Source organism: Brienomyrus brachyistius, chromosome 19, assembly GCF_023856365.1.
Source record: "Brienomyrus brachyistius isolate T26 chromosome 19, BBRACH_0.4, whole genome shotgun sequence".
In the NCBI taxonomy this organism is placed as follows: domain Eukaryota; kingdom Metazoa; phylum Chordata; class Actinopteri; order Osteoglossiformes; family Mormyridae; genus Brienomyrus; species Brienomyrus brachyistius.
In genome coordinates, this window is record NC_064551.1 from 3,828,785 (window position 1) to 3,855,535 (window position 26,751).

The 26,751-nt window shown below is 44.7% G+C and overlaps 1 protein-coding gene across 1 annotated transcript in view; it reads left to right on the plus strand.

Annotated features, from left to right (window-relative positions):
* Nucleotides 1–753: 753 nt before the first annotated feature.
* cdk19 (cyclin-dependent kinase 19) overlaps nt 754–26,751 on the plus strand; it is a 42,677-nt gene continuing 16,679 nt past the window's right edge. Inside the window, 5 exon segments of the mRNA XM_048986590.1 lie at nt 754–1,029; nt 5,109–5,184; nt 19,790–19,900; nt 20,319–20,459; nt 25,353–25,410. Coding sequence (XP_048842547.1) covers nt 902–1,029; nt 5,109–5,184; nt 19,790–19,900; nt 20,319–20,459; nt 25,353–25,410 — 514 coding nt within the window. The 5' untranslated portion in view covers nt 754–901.

Sequence of the window (26,751 nt, forward strand, 5' to 3'; positions counted from 1 at the left end):
GAGCATACAAATCAGAAATACTATGCATTGTAAATATTCCAATAAGGTTGTGGTTCCATGTATCTGAGATTTCGGTTTTCGTGAACGTAGCTAAAACGTAGCTATCACATTCAGAACTTTCTTGCTACAGTGGAGTGATGGTAATAATTAAAATGATATATTTGATTCTGCACAATTAATACACTTGTAATGAAAGAAAAATATGCAAATCGGCATCACGTGTATTTGTGTTGATGTTAAATTGGGTAGAGAAAATGTCAATTATTTGTCTTGCAATTAATTAAACAAAAATATTTAATAAACAGCTGCTGCTTAATTAGAATTCTAATGTGTTTTTCCGTTATTTGGTTGTGGCGCAAAACACGCACAAAGCGCCAAAGTGCATGCATACGTCATTATTTTTCTATGGCTAGTTTGCGAACAATGTTACTTATAAATATTTTTGAATGAAACCATGAAATGTTCGTCAAAATTTAAATTTATGTGCAAAATCGCTGAAGATTTGAGGGAAAAAAACGAATGATTAATGATAAACTTGCATTTTCATCCCATACGTAAAAAAAAATCCAAGATATGAAGTACGTATACCCGCATTGTTTTTTGTATTTTAGTGCATGTTACTACGCAAGTGCGTTAACCGCAGAGCGGTGTGAGGATTGTAGTTTAATGAGCTGGGGGTCGGGCCTTTTGACGGCGCCGAGCCGGTTATCAAAAACTACCGACCCCAGAATGCCTTGCGGGGCAATCAGAAACGTCAACGAGCCAGTGAACATTAAGCGGAGCAGACCAAAATCCCAAACAAGGAAATGGTGGGGGAATAAAACGATCAGATTATTTAATTAATGCATGTAATAATTAATATTTTATTTTATTGTAAATTAAGAAATATTTATGGGTAACAATGGATTACGACTTCAAAACAAAGCTCGCGGCGGAAAGAGAGAAAGTAGAAGATCTGTTTGAATATGAAGGTTGCAAAGTGGGTCGAGGCACCTACGGTCATGTTTATAAAGCTAAGCGCAAAGACGGGTAAGAGAATCTGAAAGCGTTATTGTTATTATTCGAACACGGACATTTTTGTGATCATATGTTCACTAGCGAATTAGGCATAGAAATGGTTCGATTTGCCCCGTGCTCTCCCTGTGACTGTTTTGTTTTCATGCACGCAAGCACTCACTTAGCTAGCAATAACGATCCTCCCCCAAAACAGAGTGATGATGTTTATTTTTGTCAGCCCGGGCAAGGGCAGAGGGTTACTGCATGTAGCAAGCTATTTAGCAACTTAGAGGTTTAATGTTGGCATTCGGCACTTTTCGCGGAAAGTAGTTGTAGTGTTACCCTGTCAGACAGCAATCATTCTGCTGGCAAATCAAAGCTTTGAATGCAAAATAGCGATGCACCAGAAAGAAGATGTCAAAAATCAGTAACCTTATTAACAATCAGCGAGCCAGATGTTGCAGATGCCGTGATGCACGCGATGAATTGACAACGGTGGTCAAACTTCATCAGAAGATAAACAGTGTAGTATCGATGCACATCTTGGTTTTAAATATTTTTTATTCATTTGCTTGTAGATAACCCATGGTCATTCACTGCTAGGAAATACAGTTCATGTGTTAAATCCTTTTGGGCCACTGTCATTCGTAAAAAATAACGAGAAGCTGGCAGACTACCAAAAGGACCTTGAAGGACCCACGATTCATTTACTTTATGTTCAACTGTAGAGATCATCTGCATGTTTTAATCCTATAGCTGTCGGTTATGCTTCAGGAACGATTTTGCCTGCTAATTTGGTGGGTTTTAGGATTAACAATTTGAACCATTTGTTTTAAATGTAAAGAAAACACTGACATTCCCCAGCAATGAGAGCTACAGTAAATTGATGCTTATTTTGCTTCTGTGATGACAGATGCGGGACTCCTGATGGTCAGATGACTTGCTAATAATGATTTATCTTCCTCCAAATTACATTTTTTTAATCAGATAAAGTATGTACTTGGACTTAATATAGTTTGCAGAGAAGTTTTCATTTTAAGTTGATGAATCAAATAACTTTGGGCACAGGTAATAAAAGTAATAAAATAAACCTGTTTTCACAATTGAATCATTTATCACGGCTTGCTACAGGTTCGTCACATTTCTTCTTTTCTAACACACAAGGGTTTCTGTTTGCCCAGTTTGCTGAATTGCCAAGCCCAAAACCGGTTGTTTTTTTTCTTGCAGAGAGACTTTGAGGGGGAAAAAGTCCGTGACAGGAAGGGAGCTACTTATGGCATTTGCATATAACAATTTGGTTTCAGCAATCGACTGCATGAAAGTTAGTTGTTACACTAACTGTTGCAAGTAGACTATAGCCGTTTGTATCTTTATATTTACATGTTTAGGTTTGTTTACTTGTTGTTTTTTTTTTGCTTACATGTGCTTATATTTTTAGGGAAGATAACAAGGCTTGATGCGCATGTTAGTTTGAGTAACCTAATCCCACTATAGTTTTTAAGTTGCAATCAGTTACTTTTTTCTCAGTAATAATAATAATAATAATAATATATACAAATATTGTTATTAAATACAAATAGTAAAGTATAATACACGAATATAAATACCACATTTGCGGAAAGTGACAGTGATGTTTCATCAGATCTTTGTCTAAAATAAGATGATTTAAATGAGTGGAGGATGAAAATGTTGCAGGTTTTCATCACTTCATCAGAATTCAAGTGGGAGCTAGATTTTACCAAACTTAAAGAAACTACCACCAAACTTTTACTTACTCATTTTGATTGCTAGTTTTTACTGTGGTTTGTCTGTGAAACCTCTAGGGATTATTTGAACAGTGATGTAGTAATTCCGCACGGGTCATTAAAGTTTGATCAAGTGGAGTACTTTGCTTTTTTTTTTTTTTAAACTGCAGCAGAATGTGAAAATGTTGTGAAATACTTTGAAGGATTGTTAGTCACCGTTTGTGTTAAACCTTGGTGTAGCATCAGATTTTTTATTAAAGATGACATCTATAAGTATACAATAATTTTAAGCAGTCAGGTTAAATTTAATGAGAATTTTGAAATTCATCAGGAATGAGAGCTACAGTAAATCGATGCTTATCTATCCCTCTGTTATGATGCATTTGGGAATCCAGCAGGTCAGCTCACCTGCTAATAATGATTCCTCCCAATTTCATATTTTAATCAGGCAAAGTATGCACTTTTATTTAATATATTTTGCGGTGGAGTTTTACCTTTAAGTTAATGAATTAAATAACTTTGGCTATAGGTAATAAGCTTTAGTCTCTGTTTCTGCAGAGCCTTGATGTAGTGTCACACATTTTCCTGCTGAAGATGACACCTATTTCCATATAATAATCCAGTGGATATTAAAATCTCGAATATGAATTCCTTGTGCATATATGAAATCATTTGCTTATTTTAGCATGATGAAATTTAGCAGCCTCTGGAAGATAAGGCACCATGTGTAAAATAAAATTGAAATCAGAGGGGCACGGGAATTGTTCATTTTTATTCAGTTTTTGAGGTTAAATGAGTAGCAGTGGAGAGTCTGTAATTGCGGGTTTAGGGTTCAGTGGGTCTGGGGGGGGGGCCGTGCTGTAGGATTCTGCTGCACACACTGGCGAACAGGCGGCACCTCAAGAGTCTGAATGCCAATCCCCCATGACAAATATAAAGAAAGTGAAAAGTGTTGGGAGAGAGCTGGTTTAATTAAAATTTTTGCTGTCTTTTTGTATTTCACAGTGCCATTGTTCTCTTCAGTTATTTCAGATATTTCTGTTCGGAACGTCACAGACAGGCGAGACACTTTGTTCACACACTATCCTCCGCCGACAGAGATTTGACAATTCTGAACGTCATTCCACTTTCAGTCCCCACTGCGGTACACTTCAATCTTTAGACCTGATCTGAGAAACTGCTTTGCACGAGGCTGCTAATCTCCTTTAGCACGGCAGCATAAGGTCAGTGCTGCCTTCTGCGGAGCTGAGCACATCCGAAACTATCGTTTTAAGTGCTAAGGAAGTGAAGCTTAACACTCAGACAAAATGAACTCGCCCCAGTGTAAAACAGTCTACCTTTATGCTAACTACAGCAGGCTTTTCATGTGCAACTGTCAACATAAACCTTGTTATGCCAAGGTCCTAAGCTGTCCTAAGAGATAAAATAAAAGCACTCTTAAATTGTATTGACGTCTTTTCAGTTTGAAGGTGAAAAATAGCCCAGATCTAGTGTGTGTTGTGCTACGTTGGCAGTATGATAGTGAGCTCTGCTTCGCCTGGTCTTGGTGTGCTTGTTTATATAATGGAGGGTGGTGGTGTAGATAATGTCACCAGTTCTTAGGGGTGGAGGAGTGGGTGGGCTCTCTTGGGCTTCTCAGCAACTCCGCACTTCTGTGGCTGAGAGAAAAGGCCAGGGGCAGGCGATTGTCTACACCCGCCACAGAGATACATGCGGAGACGGGCCCGTCCACGGGCTGCAGACAGGCCCACATTCATACGGGACTGATGGCCACAGGCACCGATTTTATGTTTGTTGTGAAGCACAAGTTTCAGTTTTGATCCATCTGTGTCAGTGTTTCCCAATATTGTCCTCGGGGACCCACAGACAGTCCACGTTTTTGCTACCAGCTTCTGGGAGGGAGCAAAAATGTGGACTGTCTGTCAGGGAGCTGGGGAAGGAGCAAAAACGTGGACTATCTGTCAGGGAGCTGGGGAGGGAGCAGAAATGTGGACTATCTGTCAGGGAGCTGGGGAAGGAGCAGAAATGTGGACCCCTGAGGACCGGATTGGGAAACACTGATCGTTTCGACTTCTAAATATTCCTATTTCCTTTTTTTATTATTATTTTTTTTTATTTTGTTCAAAAACTTCACTTTTTTGAACTCCTAAACAAAGAATATTTAGCCACCATGTAATTAACTGTGTGAAAATGAATTCAACAGCCAGTGATCAGAGGCTGTAATTTATTCTCTTTAAATAGTGTGTCCGAAGTGAAACAGGACAGGTAGTTCCAAGCCAGGCTACCTTCACTATAGATGATTGAAAATACGAAGCGGTTGCTGATAAAATGTTTTTCTCTCCCCTTACTTGTTTCATATCTCTGCAGGAAAGACGAGAAGGAGTATGCACTGAAACAAATAGAAGGTACCGGAATATCGATGTCTGCGTGCAGGGAGATCGCGGTGAGTGGACATACTGGACCTGGATATCGATATGGCTCTTTGGCCAATGGGTTTTACTCCTCATGGCCAGTGTCAAAGGTCACCCATTTTGGGGTCAGAGGTCAAAGCCTTAAGGGCCGTTGACAGTTATCAGCCAACCTGTAACTAAATGAAACAGATCCTGGCAGCCATCCAGGGATATGCATACCGTGATTAGTAGGTCGACAATCTATATATGGATTTATTGAATTTCTCCTCTTGTTCTCTAGCAAAGTTGGTGACTGCAGATTTTTAAGTGAATAAAGCTGTTTTTTTGCTTAATGCGTGCTTTGCTTGCAATCAACATGCAAATAGAGAAGACGTTTTGGGATTGCCAGTCAGAGTTAAGTGATAGGCAGTGCGTGAGAGCCATTCAGCATTCAGTTACATGAAGTCATGCTTACTGCAAGCTAAGAGCTAAGCACCATGTCTTCCATGCTACCTCTACGACCTCCTTCTTAAAATCACTTAAAAAAATGCAGGTGGGTACGATACAGTTTTATTGTTGTTGTCAGTGTTTCCGACTTCCCAGACAATGGGGGGTGGATTTCCTGCAACACTAAACATTTCAATGGCCCTTGTTGTAATTTCAGTCGGCATTTAAATTTTAATTCTCGACTTATCGTTCTGACTATCACGTACACTGCACGGAGGTGAGTATCGGTCATCCCCCCCGCCAGCTAGCCCCCCTCCCCAGCTAGCCACTCTGCGCTTGGCATAAATTGAGGGACGAAGCCCATCCTGGTCGCGGTTCCTGCCGCACGTGTTCTTACAGCTGCGTTGGGATGATGCATGGCAGGTGCGAATTTGCAAGCAATGCCATGTGAGGATGGCGTGACCCCGGGTTGGATTTCAGTCAAGTTCTGGGAATCATTAAAAATGAAATCGGGGCAGCTCCTGATTAGCCTTGTGGTGTTATTTATCTCTGTTTGTTTGTTTGTTTGTTTGTTAGTTTGTTTTGTTTTTACATGGGCGGCCCCCTGGACATGGAGTTTATTCCGTGGTGCCACTTCGCCTGGTCTTGTGAAGACAAACATTGTAGGCGCTCAGATCCAAACGGGTCTGCATTCCATTACAGCCTTTCAGATATCTGTAGCTGTGGTAGGAACCATGTCACAAGGTCAGCCTCGTTACCATGGCGACCAGTGACCGATAACCGTGCCGCCTCATTGGCACTGTCAGCGTCCCATGCATTCTTGACATTTAAAAAAAAAAAAAAAAAACTGCTTCGGTGGACATACTTTTCCATAAACATTGCAGCGGGTTTGTTTTAAATGCCACAAATTCTTTGAGTTGTTCCTGGCAGGGCGTTTCTTATCTTGCTGAGTACTGGCTTTCATACCTGGAGCTCGAGAGATGTAAAACTAGCTGGTAGAAGCAACATCCTCTCTGCTTCACTGTGTCCTGCTTTAGGAGAAAAAAAAATTAAATGTAGATGCCACTTTGGAAGGTGAACACAGTTGAACAACAACAGTTGCCTACGTTGTGAACAAGGATTTCAAAATAGACATATGGACCTGGCGCATGTAAAACTGGGTGTATCTCTGCGTGGAATTTCTTGCGACATAACATTTTTAGCTACGTGTTACTTTAAAAATGAAAATTGTTGTGGTAAATTACCATTAACTGACACACAGGGGCAAAAGTTTCATAGGTATAATGGATGCGGCTGACCTTTGACCCAGTGGAATGTGTTGGGCTGTTTTTAGCAACTCAGAACTGAACTGAAATATCTGACATGGAGGAGCAGAGGCACGGGACAGCGAGGTTATGCAAAGAGAAACGGCCGGTTGCGTTCGCTACAGCGGAAAGGAAGGGAGGCTGTGTTGAAAACGATGGTTCTTGCTGATTGGGAAAGCCTTTAGTCCAATGCTTGACCACAAACCATTTTGTGTTTCGTGAATTGGCAGATTTACTGGGGCTTAGTCAGGGAGGCTGCGTGGAGGCTTGTGGGTATGAGACCCAGCACAGGCAGAGGGCTGCTGACGTCACTTCTGGGCTGCTGGATCCATAGGGGCTCTCCCATTGTACAGAGAGCCAGGTGTCTCGTCTTGGTTCAGCTCTGCTAGCTCGGCTGATTGGCAGTTGTTGTGGTAACCTGTTTCATTTATGAAAAAGTTGCAAATGCAGATCCTCCCCAATTTACGACTGGATTCTGTTCCAACAAACGGTGCACTTGGAAACGGCCGAATGTTGTAATTGGGTGATGGCACTGACTTGCAGGTATGACACTGAGTGCCGTATGGTACACTGACTTGGTTACTCTGCTGTATAATACAGTACTTTCCCACCACTCTTGTACAGCACACAAAGTGTACTATATAGCACCTGGTGTCTGGTGCATGGCCACCCAAAATGTATTTATCTTTACAAATATTTACTTAATTTAAAGAAATAAAAATACAAAATTCTGTCGTAGGTTGTAAGTCTGTATATTTTCAGCTAAAAGTTCTAATGTAAATGGAAACATTGTACATGTTTTAGGAAGTTACACATATCTGACAATTTTAAAGGCCTAGGATCTAGAATTTGGAGAAGTTGTAATTATTTTATTGTTCCTCATTTGAAGTGTGTAGCAGTACTCTTCCGCCCACGAATGTAAGAGCACTACCTCTTATGAGAGACTCTCCCCTCGTGTCCCACCACCCTGAGATGGGCGTGTGGCGTCAAACACACCGGAACATTTAGGGAAATCTCATGAGAGCCACTTATGACCGATTGCCTGCTTTTTTTCCCCCTTCCAAGTAGATGTCGAGCTTAATTTTAGGTTGCAGTTGCGATACTTGCTTTCCAGCCTTAATGGTATTTAGAAGTTGAAATGCAGAGCTGGTGCCCAGTGATGGACTGGGTTACCCCCTTTCCAGGGTGCCTACTGCCTCGTGCCCGGTAATTCCTGGAATGACCTTCAGGATCACAGTGACCGTGTACTGGACAAACAGTTATGGACGCGTGTGATACGCTACTCATTGGGAGAATGACATCTATGACAACAGGGATGAGCCAGAACTTAGATAAGAAAACTTCCTTCATTTCGAGGGAAATTACTGTGCCAAGAGAAACTCTCCCCGTGCAAGATTAAATCACCAAACAGAGCTTAAAAATACCAAATAAGATGGTACAATATAATGCAAAAATGCAATATAATGTACTACAAAATAAAGAATACAGAATTTTGCAGAATAATGCAAGCGTTTGAATCTGAAAAGGCAATTCAGTGCAGACAGTGCAAAATCAAAACAACTGATTTCTTCCTGCAGTGTAGCTTTGAGCAGCTTTTGACCATTATATTTTCCTGTTCTTGGCGTACTCAAACAATGGCGCTGCATCACGAAATGCAGAGAGTTTGTCATGTTAACTGAAATGTATTTATTGAAATATTTCATTAGTAGTTGATAAAGGGGGGGGGATATTGGATTGGCGTCGGGAGGTACTCAACATTTTAATATCAGGATCAGACCCCAGGGTTTCCCGTCAGACATGCCGATGTGATGGTTTATTTATTTGTTTGATACTAAATATTAGTCACACCATTCATCGTGTTTCTCTGCTTGGGAAAGGATTCTGGTCCCCCCCCCCCCACCCCCCCCCCCCCCCCCTCCCCCAAGTCTGCATAAGTCAGCTGTAGACAGATGGCAAACATGAGTGCAGCGCTGTCATTCACTGAGGCTGAGTATTGTACCACATTGATGGGTTCTACCTTCAACGAGTTCGATCATGGCTGCTTTTAGATTTATCCCTTTGCACACTGATATGTGCTTGTCACTGTCCACCCGTTGCTGGGCACGGTAGCTTCCATCGGGAGCATTACAGTCGGTATTCAGGCATCCTGGCTGGCCGGCCGGCATAGTCCAGGCAGAAAAGCCGACACGAGGCTCTCTGCAGTCGTGCGATTGCTTATGCCTCAGCGGGGAGAGTTACCCGCATAATTGAATCCCGTGGACGGAAATAGTAAATATAATTGCTGCGGCGTAATCCCAGAGGTTCTGCTGCAGGAGGAAGGAGAGAAGGTGTGGAGCACGGCAGAGTCCCCTAGGATTATGGATATATGAAATTTACTGAGGGATTTGTGTTCCGTCACCAAACACACACTCCTCGAAATGCTATTATGTGAATATGGACAAATTTGTTTTTCAGACATGACCGAATTCTCCCTGCGTGTGTTTAAATCCCTGTATTACTAAGCAGCGTTAGCATAGTGATGTGTCATAGTCAAAGCCGGAAATTTCAGGTCCGGAAAGTAAAAATCCAGACCAAGATTTTGTTTCAACCAGCCAGTTGAGTCCTCTGTAACTGACTCTTTATGCTCAACTGGTTGGTTGAAACGAAATCTTGGTCTGGATTTTGACTTTCTGGATCTGAAATTTCCACCTCTTGTCACAGTTAAGGTGTGAGGACCGGAGTGTCATTCCTGCACTTTATCCCTGTGTAACCTTCACTGTTCACGGTTTGTTTTTGTGTGTCCAGGAGTATAAGTTTCATTGTACTGTGTGCTTCCAATAGACCATAATGCCAAGTAAATGCAGCAACCCATAGTAACGATAACAAATACTTGCTACTTTTATTGTAGCTGTCATTGGACATGTATATAATTATTAAAAATGGCCCCTTCTGACGCGATGAAGCTCTCCACAGAAAATTATAGCTCAGCCCTGCTGCAGACACACAGAGGCTCAGCATTTACAAGTACACAAATCTGGGGAATAAGGTGTAATGTGTCTGAAAAGTAGGAGCGTTAGCATCAGTTAGCTTGGAGGGTTCATCAGAATCTTGTGGTCCGAGTGCTAATCCATTCTATATCGTCGACTGTAAGGCTGCAAGGCGGCTGTGCCGAGCGACGGGAACCCCTCTTGGTTACACCCTTCTGAGGCAGTGTGTTACACACACATGTCAGACTGCTGTGCCCCGCTAATGTCGCCAGCCCCCTCCGCAGCGCTTAGCGAATCCCGTGCTGAACAGCTGCTTACAAAGACAGATGGCAAGCCGCAGTCCCGGGCCTGGCTTGCCCCTGAAGTTTTTCATATAACAATAAACAAAGATGAACAAATATCCCTGCTTAGCTGTAGCTGTACTCAAACAAGCACAGGAAAACGGTGTCAGCGGCCAATTTATTCAGATGTCGGTTATCCGGGACTACCGGTGCACCCGAGCCGTTCCTGTTCTCCCCCCTGTCGCCCCGTCGTTGTTTTTGCGAATTTCTCAGTTAAAGAGAAAGAGACTATAATGAATCCAGAGCCAAAACTGTGTGAACCAACATCCTGTTGTTGACACGTGAAAAGGCCTAATATATTAGTATGTTTAAAACAGGTTTTGTCCTTCAACGGGAAGAATTTCCTCATCTCCATCCAAGTGGTTGTCACCCTAATGGAAACCGGCTTCTGGAAAGAGTCCCCCAGCAGAGTCGATGTTGGTGTCTCACTTTGGACAGATGGGTGGTGGCCGCAGGCCCAGAGAATCACCACAGAATCCAGCTTCACTCGCATTCTCTCTGAAGCGCTCTGTCCAATAGAACAACGGCCTCTTGTGTCTGCACTCACTGTGCTCCGAGTTGAATGCACGCACATTGCCTGCCAGGTCTTATCGTCGTAGCATGCTAAGATACTTGCTAAGACTCCCTGGCCTTTCCTCCACCAGCATGTCTCAAGACATTTCCAAAGCCAAAATAAAGTGACTGATAAGTTTCCGGCTTCACGGGTCATCTGCTTAAGGACAAGCTGAATCTAATCTTTGTTAGCATTGCCTTGGCACTGGCTGTTTGCCGTTGACTGCGATTGTTTTTCTCGTCGCCGCTCTAGGTTCGAGAGAGTCCTGGACACAAACCTTGTGTTAGAGAACAGTTTTGTATTATTGTCCATTAACGATTCAGCCGCTGCATAGTCAATGAGCTGATGACTCCTTTGAGGGACAGTGTGTGGCTAAGCGGGTTGGACTCTGTGCCAGTGATCCCAAGGTTGCCTCGGTGATCCCGAGGTTGCCTGTGATTGGATGATCCGGCCTTGGCAGAATATAGTCACATCTCCGTTTAGCAAGGCCCTTATTAACCCCCCCAAAACACTCCAGGGACACCGGATACATGACCTGACCCTGTGCTCAGACCCCAAGTTTCACTCTCAAGCATTTACATGTTATATTAAGGAGAGCTTGATGCTATACGTGGTACAGAGCATTCCAGTGTAGCTGTACTTGTGAAAATGGCTAAATTGGCTAAAGCTTCGCTTAAAATGGTTGTCATTTTATCACCAGAGCTTTCAAGCTTCATTCAGAGTTCAGGCCAGAAACCTTTGGCATAGCCGGCAGGGTTTAGTAAATAGATGGATTCGTCCTGCAGTGACTACAAGCAGTAACCTGAACTGGTCCTCTCCCCGCTGTCGAGGTGTCATAACATGTTAATATGTTCTACCGCCCCCCCCATCGTATGCAGTGGACTGGCTCCCGCTGCCATGTGATGAGTGAGCAAAACAGGGTATCTGTAAGCAAGTGGGGGGACATTTTGTACATAATGGTTTATCAATCATTTGCATGATGTACACAGATGCCGCTTGTCCTGGGACTCTTGCGTCGGCAGGCAGGTCTGGGAAGCAAACTGAGCAAATGATTCATCTGGACTGCTGCCTTTTAATGCTGTTCTTAGTTAGGGCAACAGAACGAAGACAGGGCTCATCACTTTCAGAAAGATCCCCATATCACAGTGTTTCTCAGTCCAGTCCTTGGGACCCTCAAGATGGTTCACATTATTGCTTCCCTCCAGCTCTTAGTAAATGTAGACTTGTGTGGCACGGAGCTGGGAGGGAGCAAAAACGTGGACTGGCTGGGGGTCCCAGAGGACCGGGTTGGGAAACACTGCCTTATCAGATCTGAAGCCGTGATTGTTCCTAACGATCACTGTGGTCCCTGAGTCTCCTCGGAGACCGTGGCGTCCCTGGATCCTCAGTCCACCCTAATCCATCCCCTTGGGCCACCACCCTCTCACGCCTCATATATGCTGCTGTATGTACTCTGGAATCCACTAACATTAACAATAGCTTTTGTTGAAGTGAAATGAACCTCGGTTCATAGAGGGACAGACCTTGACTTGAAACACAATTGTCATTATGCCTTATTTCCCCTGGTGGAGGACCAGATTGTCCGCTGCTGGCTAACATGTAGGACGAGTTGGCCTTTGGAATGGCAAGGGGACACAATCACTTGGCCTTAACTTCCATGTTGCAAAAAAAAGGGCGAACACCATAGGGCTGCCAGGATATTCCAGTCTTCCATGGGATTCCGTGACTTGATGAAACCTTCCGGCTAATAAGAGAAGCCCATGTGGAGCAGACCAGGAAGTGAGTGTGTAGGTTCGGGGGGGGGGGGGGGGGGGGGGGGGCGGGGCATTACTCAGCCTCTGGTGTCACCTCTTCAGGTTTTGTGGGGAATCAATGTGTGGCCCAACACAGATGAAAGCCAAGCGATGACCTTTAAGGCTTGTTTCTGTGATTGTGAGTTTGATGGTCTCATGCAGCTTGGTGTTGTGATTTGGTGATGAACTTGCAACCATCTTAGATCAGATGAGGCACACAGGTTCAGACTAGGGTATAACGTGATAATTGTTTGTTTGTTTGACCACACATTTATTATAAAATTCAGTATTTTATTTAGCATTTCCTTTACCAGTCCCAACCCGGCCCTCGGGGACCCACAGACGGTCCATGTTTTTGCTCCCTGCCAGACAGTCCACATTTTGGGAGGCAGCAGAAATGTGTAATGTCTGCGGGTCCTCAATGACAAGACTGGGAAACACTGCTGTAAAATATAGATGAGTTTCATAGCGGTAGTATCATAAACATTTTCCAGTCCTATAATGATAGCGCTATCTTACCATTTGAGGATTTTAAGGTTGCGTTCCATGCTTTGTAGTAACAGTATAATTGGTTTAGCCTTGTGTTTATTTCGTATCTCTGCCTCCAGGATGCAATGCGGGGGTGATACCTGTACTTCTCTACTTATTAACTCATTCCTCACACTTGTCCAGAATGTCTGTTGTTAATATATTACAATTCTCCTTCTCAACTATGTTAAGATGCACGCCGTCCACCACTACATCAACAATCCTGTCTGTGATCTCTTTTAGCTCGATTTGGGTCGACCTTTTTCCTCCAAAATGAGCAGTTGTTCTGGTTCTCACAATTCCAGTTTGCTTGTGAGTTGTGATGTTGCCTGAAAAGGGGGAAACTCTTGTGACACCAACTTGCAAATAGTTTTTTTTTTTTTTTTTTTGCTTCAGGAGGCATTTCGTAGCCAGAATGAGCTAATGCAGCTACTAAGCGTTTGCACCTCCAATACTCGCAATATGGGCACATCCCTTAAGTTAAACCAAAACTGGGGTAGCATATGGCTGCTACTTATCAAAAACAGTATGTCTTACTTATCGACTTCACATGCATTTTTGTTAATCATCGATAAATCGAGAAGTGGTCCCAGTCCTACTTCAGACTATTGGTTTGTTAGTCTCTGTTAGGGCAAGACTGATGTGTCACGAGCCGTTCTATATCTGCTCGATGCTTTAGGATGGAAAATGAGTTACAATGCATGATGACTGATAAATCCAGCAATATTCGCATACATGCAGTTGTTGTGTAGCTTTAGATGTAAGTAAATTTAGCTTCAAACACCCCAGCTAATTAGCACTCCACTTTGCGGTTGCTGTGTTTGGTACAGCTGCTCATTAATGCAAGGTCACAGGTCCAAAAATAACCGCTCAGAAGAGCAGTGGTGTGTGAAAAGACATGACTGACAATATCACTTGTCAACCTTTGAAGTGGCTCTAGACACAAAAGGTGGTCCTACCTGTAAGGTTACCTAATGAAAAGGCCACTGAGTGTAAACAGTGCATGTCACACCTTGATGGCAATTATGCTTTGAAATTGACAAGGGCTGCCCTGCGGTGGGTTGGTGCCCCATCCTGGGTTATTCTTTGCTGTAAGCCCATAGCTTCTGGGATTGGCTCTGGACCCTCCCTGACCTTATTGGACAAGCAGGTACAGAGGTGAAACCAATGGAAGTAGATGCACACTGTGAAGAGAATAATCCTCTTAGCTAGAAATAGCTAGCAGTAAGGTGAACCCAAACACGATGACTGAATGCGCACTTCAGAACGGAATAATACTGGTTGTTGGTTAGAAGGTTCAGTTAATGAGAGTGTGAGTAATCCACGGTCAGACTGCCAGGCGAACACCTAGCATTTCCTGCACGATGACTGCATTCTGTGGCGGCTACTCTTCTGTAATCGGCAGGTGCGAGTAAATAATGTTTTACGTCAACGACAAAACTGGAGAAACTGGGGATGTTTCTGGACATCTCGGCCACTGCTCGCATTCGGCTTTCTTTGGGGGAAAACAAATTCTGGCAAATCTTTGCGACCGACACGAAACGGGCACCAAAGCATTCCCTTAAAAAATCGCTACGCTGCCTGCGGAGTGGTAGTTCTGCATACGTATTAAGTGTATTACATCGCCCATAAGGATTTTGTTTGATAATCGTAAAATAAGCAGCTACGATTTTGGCCGTTGAAGGATGGCATTATGGTTAAGACATGTAACACGTCCATCATTTCCATGCTGTTTGGAGTTAATGCATAACACAGCATCCTCCTGGTTCTCTTCTCCACACCCTGAATATATTCATTCATCTCCCAGCAGAGATCGGGATCCTGGGGGAAGGTATACCCACTCACATTTCAGTTATGTTTGCTGAGACGGCAGTCTGATGTCCAATCCTTCACTTTGTCGCTATGAGTAAGAATTTCATGGCAGCATTAATGCCTCCTAGGCCTGTGGCCATTAGCCAAGGACGTGAAACAGAGCTTTTAAACTGACTCCCAGTAATCTAGCAGTAGCTGGGATGGTCTGATGTTAATGTGTCAGTGGGACAGAGGGTGGAATTTTAGGAATTTTGTGAAGGGCGGTGCAGGTTGAGTCCTAATATTTAGGTGGAGTAGGTTACCTGTGTGGTCACCTCGTTGCTGTTGGCCTCCTCAGAGCTGTTGTAGCCAAAATGAGAGAGGAAAAGTGGAGATGCAGTTCAAGGGTAGAACATGTGGTTTAGAAGCACTAATAGTAAGTTGAGGTAGCAGAGAAGTAGCCTTGTTCCTGGCCTAGCATGTCCTAAGTGCTGCTGCTGTTTGTGCATGGAGTGCTGTTTGATGGCAGCCACGTTTGGGTGCGGCCCCGCTACTCATTACTCACTCTCCGAACATGCGGTCCAGTTAAATTTCCGGCCCTGTTTTGTTTTCTGGATAACGAAAATCCATTGTGACTGTTCCATCTGCAAAACAATCGGGGATTAGCGGGCGAGACAATGGCTGAATTGTTTGATGGAAACAAGGTCGGTTCCAAACTCCTGAAGCATTTTCTCGCTGCACATGTCCAGTAAAAGAGCTCTTATGTGTATCTGCTTGTCACTTGCTCATTCCCTTTCTCCATTTTACTGAAGAAATTTTGCGCCTGTCTTCCGGGGTGTTTCTTTGGTGCCGAGAACAGCCAGCCCACCTGCAGACGCTAACTTGCCTACTGCTGTGCCTTCCTGACACCCTTCAGATTTATTGCTTCGCAAATTCCTCAGCGATGACTTCCATCAAATCCACACTAAGCATTTAGTTTTTCTTGAGCTCAATCTAATTAGAGAATCGTGTTTATGGTGAGTGGTTCACTGGAGTGGCCTTTGCGTAAAACCCACATATATATTTTTTTTCCCCCATCTGTGTTTTTTGCAAAACGAAGTGGAAAATGTACCTTTGTCCTTCCTGTTCGGGTTCGCTGCAAAACGCACTGCGGTGCTCCACGATATACGACCTACTGACCTGCTGCCTCCTACTACTACTTGAGTTCTTAGTGCTGGGTAATAAAGGGTCGAACCTGTAACCAAAAAACGCACATGAATGAGTGGCACATTGAACCATCTGAGAGGTGTTTTCCTCCGTCGTCGTTGCCACTACTTGCCACCAAGTCTCTTCTGTGGGCTGTAAGTTCCTGGCCTTCATCCAATCAGGACTTGGCACAGCTGCTGAAAAATTATGACCCATTTTTCTGAAACTGAAGGGCAAACTGCTTGTGTTGTTTTTTTGCTCTTCCTTCTACTAGAAGTTCAAAACATGCACCCAGCTTCATTAGGCTTTATCCTTCAGGCTGGACAGCTAAATTACTAAGGAAGGTCTGGTAATTGCACTAAAACTATATATGTATGTTCTTGCATAGAGTAACAAAAGAGCCCTTCATACTCCATCTCTCATTCTAATTACATGGCATGCTCACTTTATAGAGCATATATAGAATTCCATAATAAATCACTTCTGGATGCGTAATCAGTACGCAGTCAGCGTAACTGTCAGGATTATCAGACAATGGCCCTGGATTGTAGAATTGCTTTTGTGTTATCCCGACGACCAGTTGTTTAGAGTCCGAGAAAGAGAGTCCGAGCTGGAGGTTCTAAAGATACAGTCAAAGTAAAAAGTATGTGAACCCCTTGGAATTTTGTGGTTTTCTGCATGAATTGGTCATAAAAAGTGATTTGATCTTCATTTAAGTCACAGGTACTGATATACTCAATGAGCTTAAGCCAGTAACACACAAGAAGTTCTGCTCTTTCATGTCTTTATTACACAAACATATTCAGCATTCAGAGTGGTAGTGGAAAGAGTAAGTGAACCTTTAGGTTTAATATCTGGTTGACCCTCCTTTAGCAGTAATGACCTCAACCAGGCGCTTCCTGTAACTGCAGGTCAGACCTGCACATCATACAGGTGGAATTATTCCTCCTTGCAGAACTGCCTTAACTCTTCTATATTCTTTAGCTGTCTTCTGTGAATTGCTGTCTTCAAGTCATTCCACAGCACCTCAATAGGATTGAGACTGGGGCTCTGACTGGGCCACTCCAAAGGTGGATTTTGTTCTTCTGAAACCATTGTGCTGTGGATTTGCTGCGATGTTTGGGGTCATCATCCTGTTGCATCACCCAGCCTTTTCTGAGCTTCAGTTGACAGACAGCATTCTCATACTATCCTGAAGAATTTGCTGATAAAGTTTGGAACTCATTTTCCCCTGAATGATGCCGAGCTGTCCAGGCCCTGACCCAGCAAAGCAGGCCCAAATCATGATGTTCCCGCCACCATACTTTACTGTAGGGATGATGTTTTCATGTTGATATGCAGGTGCCCATTTTACGCCAGATGAAGTTCTGCTTGTTCCTCCCAAATAGTTAAATTTTAGTTTCATCACTCCACAAAACATTTTCCCAGTATCGCTGTGGAGTGTCCAAGTGCTCCTTCGCAAACTTCAGCCGTGCAGCAATGTTCTCTTTTAATAGCAGTGGCTTCCTTCTTGGTGCTCTGCCATGGACTCCTTTCTTCTTCTGTGTTTTGCGTGTTGTTGATTCATGAACACAGACGTTAGACCGTTCTCATGACTTCTTTAAGTCTTTCGCTGTCACTCTAGGCTTCTTCTTTACCTCAAAGATGACTTTGCGTTGTGCTGTTGGGGTCATCTTGGTGGGGCGCCCACTTCTATGCAGAGTAGCCACAGTACCAAATTGTCTCCATTTATAGATGACTTGCCAAACAGTAGACTGATGAATATGTAAAATCTTTGAGATGACTTTGTAACCCTTTCCAGCCATATGTAACTTAACAATTTTTGATCGTAGGTCTTCAGACAGCTCTTTTGTGCGAGGCATGATTCCCATCTGGATATGCTTCGTGTCAAAAGCCCAGATTCAACCTTTTCAGTGGTTTTTATCAACCTAAGTCATTCTAGGCCACACCTCTGAACTTGTTTCATTAAATGGACTCCAGGTTTGCTAAATTCTGACTTCCCAATTAATTCCCAATTAGCTTGGGGTTCACTTACTTTTTCCAACCTTCAATTTCACAGTTTGAATGATTTATGGTCAAATATTCTCTGAAAATCTGTGTATCTTTAGTTATAGGACACTGTGTTTGTATATTATTGTGACTTACATGACGTTCCAACTATGTTTTATGTGGAATTTACTCATAAATATAGAAAATTCCAATGGGTTCACATACTTTTTACTTTGACGGTATCGCTGTCGAAACGAGGCTTCCTGTGATTTAGCCAGTGTTTTTGTTTTCAATGATACGGTAAAAAAGGCTGCCTGCGCTGTCCTCTGCATGTTCTCAGGCCGCCCACCTGTGGAGATGGCCTTGTTTTCCTGCTAGGGACGTGCGACTTTCCCGCCCACATCACGGTTCGCCAGATGTGTGTCTGTGCGTTGACGTACGTCAGCAGCCAGGCTCTCCGGTAAAACAGTTTTTCCTGTGTGGCATGGCGAGCTACGGTGCCGTGAGCCTGTTGCTCACTGACACAGTCCCACATCACGGGTCAGGAGTTAGACCCCCAATCGAGTGCTAACCAAAGCCGTGGGCAGCTGATCTCACTATCCCTGTCTGTCAGGAGCAATTCTTGGATTTTTTTTAAGGTGGGAGGGGGGCATATGAGGGGTCATAATTCATATTTAGGGACAAACTCTATTTTTGGGATCAGTAACTGATGGGGACGCAGCATTTTGGGGATCAGTCAGCTAAGCCCAATGTCCCCGTGCCCCATATGCACACCTACGGTCTTTTGATTATCGTAGTCCTTTTGCCTCCAGTCTGTTGTGTTCCGGTGGAGCTTCATACAACGATATATGTGGCTTGCTCTAAAATTACAGCCCAGTTCCAAACAGTGGTGCTCCCCTTATCGAATTCGCCATCCGGTCTGAGCAAGGCTCTGTTTGTCTGCTTTGGCTCAGGTAGCAATGAGTAACTGCATTAGGTAACATGTGGCACTAATTCTGTGGAAATGCTCACACCGTCACGGCAGCAGCCGCACACCTTCCCCACCCCCACATCCCCTTTCAGGTAACCATTTGTTAGGATTTATTAAGGATGGCTTCATCGGGGTTGTAACGAACTGTATGTTACACACAGATTTTGGTGATCTAGCCCCCAACTCGCACAAACAAGGACAAAAAGGGACCATCGAGCAGCCTGTTTTCATTTGAGTCTAAGTGAAGAATATAAGGGCAACGGGACATTATGTGGGTAGCAAAGGATGCACCAGCTGAAAACCTCAAAGCCTCCCAGTTTGACTTAATCGCCCTGGGATGATAACGAAGCACAGATGGGCTCCCAGTTCTCTGTGGGAATGTTTTCCAGCGTCTCTCATTTGGGATCTTAATAAACACTGGCTCCTGTCGAACAGCAGCCCAACCTGGAAGGTCAGCTCAGGCCAAGTAACTTTCTGTGTAAAAAGCATGTTTAAAAAAACCTAAGAATCTTATAAAAATTGCATTTAATGCATGGCCAGTTTATGTTTACATGCATCGGGATCGTCTGACGTAGGTTTGCTTACTAGCTTTTTGTTTTGAACATTTCCGTTGACATCCCAACACTGTGCTTTACGCTAGTGTTGTGATCTGAAGGACCTCTTTGACCTGATCTGTCCTTTGACTTTGTTTTCCATCTTTGGGAGTCAGAAGACCTTGTGGCGGAACAACTGGTCTGACTGTTGACTTGACCTTAATCTGATGTTCACCGTTGATATATCAACATTTCCAGCTGCTGCGAGAGCTGAAGCACCCCAACGTGATAGCCCTGCAGAAAGTGTTCCTGTCCCACAGTGACAGAAAGGTGTGGCTCCTCTTCGACTACGCCGAACACGACCTCTGGGTGAGTGTCAGAGTAAGGTGCATGACTCCCTGCTTCCGCTTCTGCAGTAAGTGATCCAAAGGATGCTCCGTTTTCAGGTCCTGCTATTTTTGGGCCCTCATGAATGATGAACTAGACTCTGTCCGACAGTATCTGTCAGCAGTGATGAGGTTTAGGAGTTGTACGTATGACCAAAGGTTGCAAGTTCAAGTTCCAGGGCAGGACCCAGTTGTTGAAACCTTCAGTTGGGTGACCTAACTTGCATTTGACCAGAATAGAACAAGACCACTGTCTGGCTGAATAAATGAGCAGGATAAGTATCTTTGTGAAATTACTGATGATAATGACGGGTAATGCAAAGTGTGTCTGCGCTGGCCTTGCCGCATCACATAATAAGCTCCTGACATCCCCCCCCCCGACCTCTCTATTTTTTTTATAGCACATTATTAAGTTTCACCGTGCCTCGAAGGCCAACAAGAAGCCCATGCAGCTGCCCCGGGGCATGGTGAAGTCACTCCTGTATCAGATACTGGACGGCATCCACTATCTCCACGCCAACTGGGTTCTACACCGGGATCTGGTGAGTGTTGCTTCCTCTTCCTGCCGTCCTTGTGATTCCGACCCCATTATAAGGAGTGCAGTATAAGGGACCTTGGAGTACTTGGCTTCTTTGGATTGTGCGATTTGGTGACTGGGTATCGCTCCTCCCCCGTTTCGCCCTACTGGCTGACGCATAGCTCGGCGTTGGCTGCTCCCACCGCGCTTGGACGACGTTTATTCTACTGCCGCCCAGTTTAAACCCACTTCGCCGCAGCCTGCCTTTGAACTGGCCATAGCCGCCTGCCACAAAGGTGTGCTGAAACGGATCCGAGTATAAATGGGCGCATGAATAAAGAGGCGATTGTGTTCCGATCTGTTCTGAGCGCCAAGGTGAGCTCGTTCGGATTAGCTGCCAGCAGAGTTCCGTGACGTGAGGTGTGTGTTGGCCGGCCGTCACAGCTGTACCCTGCACAGGGAGCAGGTCATTAACGTGCAAAGCAAGGCCTGGAGAAGGTGGCACGTTTCCATGGTGAGGCCGCCTTGCCAAATATGTGGCATGTCATTGGTTTTTGGTGCATGCTGGCCAAATGGAGTCCTGTTAATGTTTACAGACTGACGGGCCGTGATGTCATCAGCCAAATCACGATGGTTGTGGCCTTCTGCTTGTGGTGGGGTTTACCGCAAGAGGTCATAACCCCCCAGACACGCAAAGGTGTGTTTTTATGTGCGTGCATGTGGGTCATCAGCATTCGCGCCTAGATGTCTTTGAACAGCTCTCTATCTTTCTGCTGCTGTCTTTTCTCCCCCTCTGTGTGACTCATTCACCTGCTTCTCCTCTCCTTGTCAGGGGTCACTCCGCCTGCCCCATATCTCATATCTCTATCTTTGGAGGGATTTTGAAGCTTCAGCTTTCAAAGTTTGATGGCCGTGTGACATACTCTGCTGTTGGTGTGATTTTTTTATTTTTTTTTTCCCCCTTAAGCCCCCGAATTGCTCATGAAAACCACATGTTATATAATAAGCTTCTGTGCTTACGACAGAAGCCAACCATTGAAATTACTACGCTGTTGTTGATACACTGTGGTAAAATTCATCAAAGATTCATAAAGCGATGGGTTCCTTTCCTCCCTGCACAACATCAAGCGCACAGCCCACCGCTTGCTTAGGTGGATAGTGAATTTTGACATATCACGGTGCACTTTGGTTGACTGAGTTTTATAAAAGCCTACTGCTGTTGCAAATCAGGTCCGGTAATCAAGCTCCCCCCCGCCTGTGTTCAGCGTTCTGGGCCAGCTGCCCGGAGCGTGACCTGCTACCTCAGAAGAAGTCTGGAAGCTTCCTTTCTGGGTTGGAACGGCGTCGGTGGAATGGGCACTTCATCTCAAACAGCCCATAAGGTGCAAGACCGGTCATACAAAACAGCATAATTTGAGTCAGCTGAAATTTTTAAGGAACTACTCTGGACAAGAGCATCTGGGCTGGTACTAACTGTCTTTGCAGAAAGCGAAGGAAGAAATCAAGCTGTTGGGAATATTGCAGTAGGTGATCGCTGTTGGTGAAGGTAGCTGGGAGCGTATTGGTAACTTGGTGTGGTGTAAAGAGAGACGACGGTTAGAAGATGGGCTAACAGTCTGGGGCAAGAGTTTGGCCACAAGGCTGAAATGGGCGGCATTTCAGACGCTGTTGGCCTTTGGGGACGTCCTGAAACCCCCCCCCCCCCCACGCCGTTTCTTCTCTTTCCCAACAGCAGCTTTTGTGTTTTTCACAGCGGGGGCCAGAGCCCCTTATCTGGTTGCTGGTTCTTCCTGCTCTCAGTGACTCCGGTTCTGGTGCCCCTCGTCTGAGCGTTTTCGCCATGTATCTGATTCTCCGCCAAGAGCCCAGGCTGCCGTACTCTATCTGATTCCCCCTCCACCCTGCCCCGGTGGGTTCCTGCGATTGTGCGCAGCCCCGCATGCTGGCGTGTTTTTTGCGGGTCGTCTTTCTTTCTTTGTTTTCTTCACGAAACTGTTTGTATGCATCTTGCATGTATGCGTGGGACTTTTGATCTGTCCTGTCATTTGCATGCTCAACACCAACACCGTAGCGTGTGACTGACGCTATAGTGTAACGACCCCTGTTTGACTCCGTCTCGGTGACAAATGAATCAGTGGTGACCTTACAAAACCTGCTACAAATAATAATAGCCCCCTCCCCCCCCCCTCCTGAGTGTCCCTTCTCTTACCTTACACTGAGGGTTCAAATAAAAAATAGTTTTCTGAGAAATGGAAACCCTTAGGGTTGCGTGTCCACGTGCCGCCCGCTTGCGTTGCCGAGCGGTTACGTGATGTCCAAACATAATGCCATTACACCGTTATCAGCTTATAACTTATTGAATTTTGCCTCGATGTTGTAAGCATCAACAATTTAAGGGAGGACGTCTGTTTCCCTGCCGGAGCTATAGATAGACCATGAAGTAGATAGGACGGGCAGGCATCCGGGCCAGGGCTCAGGGAAGAATGTCCCATTCGCAGCAGCTCTCCTGTTTTCCAGTGGCCTGTGCTTGTGGCACAGTGCACTACATCACTGAGATGCCCTGCAAAGCCAGTGTGTGAGCCCAGTCCTGGGGGGAGGGGGGGGCAGTATTTGTACATGTTCCAGCTCTCTTTAAACCACCGGCAGCTATGGGGCGGAGTCCACATTGGCCCATTTGGAATGCTAATTAGCTGGAGAGCTTAAGTGCCTGAATAGACTGAAACCTCCACACACTGTGATTTTACCTAAGAGACCGCTCTCCTAGAAGCATGTGTCATCAGGAATGGAGGGGGGGGGGTTATCCCTTGCCTCCACTACATGTTATTTTTAACTGTTGCTCTCAGAAACCTCCCCCCATCCCAGTGCTGATTACAGCCATTGTCCCAAGTCCCAGTGGGCACCTTCTATACTCCCCATACGAGGTTTCAGAGGGGCCCCGATCTGCCATGGGTCCCTTGCGTGAGAAAACTGACTGGGTGGTGTGATTTATGGTCACCATAGCAAAGGCCACCCACCTATGTTCTTACAGCTAAATAACAGCTGGAGAGAGCTTGTGTGTGTGTGTGTGTGTGTGTGTGTGTGTTATGTCATAGGTTAAAAGGTCATAATAATCAAAGTGGAAAGTTTCCAGAAGAATCTACAGAAAGTACAGGCTGTTTTCTTAGAGGTTTACGTACGGGCCCGTTGGGCAATCCTTCCGGAAAAAGGTCATTCGGATTCAACCCCATCGCTGGATCGAATAACAACAAAAAAAAAAAAGCCGTCGTTCAGTCCAGTTCGCCGTCAGCCCGTCAGAAAGCGTGACGAGAACTAAAAAGCCAGAGTGCACCTGTCGCCCCCGGTGGCGCAAAGGAAACCGTCAGCAGTGATGAGGGCAGCCGGACCGAGGCACGGCATTCGGAGCGATGGAACGCAAGCCGGCGGTGGGCCGCGTGTGGGGTTACGGCATCGTCAGCAGAAGGGCTGATGGTCCTGCTCCTGCCAGAGGAGACCATGACTTAATCATGAGGCGTGACCAGGGAGCAGCGAGAGAGAGAGGATGCGGGGGTTAAATTAATCATGAGCCTCCGGTGTGTTGTCTTTAAGCGACCATGCAGTTCCTGTCTCCCCCTCATTCATGTCTTGCTTTGACTGGAACAATCAATCCTTTATTTATTTTTGTTCAAAACAAAAAGGAAAGATCGACAGAGAAGAATGCGTTCCTTACTGCCGATGGATGGATGGATGGACGGATGGACGGATGGATATTACAATATAACAGCACTCACATTGAAATAGTAAAATATGCCTTTACATTGTAAATTATTTAAACTGTAAAGTAATTCTGCAGTTGTTTCGTCGTTCTTAAGCAACTTGCCTTTTCTCTTCTCCTGAACTGTTTACAAGGCCAGAGGCCAGAAATAATAGGAGAAATGCGTCATCTTTAATCATTTTTACCACTAAAATATTTGGCTGTACTCGTTTCCTGTTTTGTGTCACTAACCAGCGTTTCTCATAGATTTGTGGGAAAATTTTACATCTCTGGAGGGATCGCCCCCCCCCCCCCCGCCCGCTTTTAAATGCATGCATGATCCTAATTGTTTGTAATGCAAAGATAATCCCAATCAATTAGGCTCAAAGGGGACCTAGCGGGTTGACCGTGTTTCATAATAGCGATTCATTGTCTCGGCTTTGCATAATAGAGCTCATTATTGGTGCTGTTCCCATGGCAACACCCTGCCTGTAGAGTCTGTTGCATCCAGAGAGAGATATTAGGTTTGCAGACAGGATCTTGAGTACTCAAGTCCATGTGAGCGCGGGGGAGGCGATGGGGTTGAGTAAGAGGTTCAGGCCCAACTCCCTGACACAGCAACAGGGGGCTCCACATAGGCTTGTGAATCCACACCAAGGGAAAGTCTCTAGTTCGTTTCAAGGAGGTGTGTATGTGATCATCCTTGGGTTTCTTTTAGCTTTTGAATGCCGAGTCCCAGCTGTTTTCTCTTACAGTGCATGTTATCAGGAAAAAAGACCAGAGAACCTCATTTCCATGACACCAATAAATAAAGAAATATTTTTAGTCCAAAAAACATAATATCTCAGACAATATAAAGCCCTTTCCTGAACCTTGTTTGCTCAAAGTTAATAATCATAATGCATTGAGTAAATTATGGATCAAATGTATTTTGGGGGGCAGGGAGGAAGATTAGTTCTGGTCAGAGCGACATCTGACTGTTTTTCTGTGCCTCCCAAGTGCCCTCCCTATATGGGGCATGGCGGCAAGCGGGGGGGCAGGAAGTACGCCACAAAGAAGCGGGCGCCGCGCCGCACAGCGGCACGCCCTCGGCGGGCACATCTCCGAGTGCGGGACGAAACGGGCACAGCACTCCGCAGGGCGTTCCCCAACCATGTATGTTACACCATTTCCATCTTTCCATTCCAGAAACCGGCCAACATCCTGGTCATGGGAGAAGGTCCTGAACGGGGACGAGTCAAAATCGGTAAGCAGGACAAGCACGACCACACATCAAATATAGATCACTTGCTATTTCTGTCCTGCCATTACTGTCTCCAGTATTGATGCATCCTAGTTGTTTTTGTGTGCATCTGGATTTTGGAAACATAACTTACAAAACCCATATAAATAACGCATTGTGGCCTTTTTAAACAAATACATCTCTGTACATAATTAGACAATTTGTGGAAGGTTCTCTTTTGGTATTGAGACTGTCAAAAGTTCTATTTAAAAACAAAAAAAAAGAAACCACACAATAGATAAGCTTATCCCGGCATTACCACAGCTTGGCTTGGTCTGCCAGTGGTGAAGCTGGGCAGCTTGCCCTTACCTGCAGAACTGTGAATCCAGAGCCGTAACGTAACAATCAGGTCCTCTGTCTGCCCTGTAAAGTGGACTGTGGGCAGTGCGGTATGATGATTATCTAGATTAAAAAATATTTAGAGGATGTGATTGTTTGTTTTGGAATGGATGTACACAGAGGAAGTGGTATGGAAAGGCCTGAATTAAAGAGGGCTGCCTCCCCAAAACAGACACTAATTCTCATGGAGTTGAGTCAAAAAGGAGGAAAGGTCTTCCAAGACGGGCACCAGAGAGTCCGAAGAGTAACCATAGTGACAGGCTGTGACAGCAACTTTCACACGTTGATTTCTGAAGTTTGAATCATGATAAACATCTACGCATCATCCGTCTTATAACCTGGTCATGGTAATATAAAATATATTTGCAAAAATACTTGCAGTATATATGAGCAAAAATAAAGATTAAGACATCTGTGTCCTCTTTCCGTACCTCTTATTTAGTTAGAGAGACACGTGAGTCTGGTGTCACGTCCAGGACAGTATGCTAGTCACACTCACACACACGATCCTGCACTATGACAGATGCAGCATCACCCAACCACGTGTTTTCGAAGTGCAGGAAGCAGCCAGCGTACTTCCCTGTTTTTTGAAATCTCTGTTGGATTTTTGTACTTGCACATTCATAGAACTGAACAATAAATGTGCAATACAATAACATTAATCCACACCATTAATTAATGACCACACCCAAATCTGTTCAGCTCCTCCCCCCTTCCTGAGCTCCACCCTTTTCCCCTCCCCCCACCTTCCCTGATATTTTTTTCCCTGCAGGCTGACTGCAAAGGAAAAATGAAAGGTGATATATTCTGCATAAATGGGTAGCCCCAAAAGATCTTCTGTGCAATTAAGAGCACTCGAATGTCAAAGATTCTTTCCCTCCGTTTAGGATTCTCAGAATACATTAAATATCTTGCGCACATCCGTAGGATAAAAAGAAGCCATTTTTTCTGGGTGCGAAGTCTGTG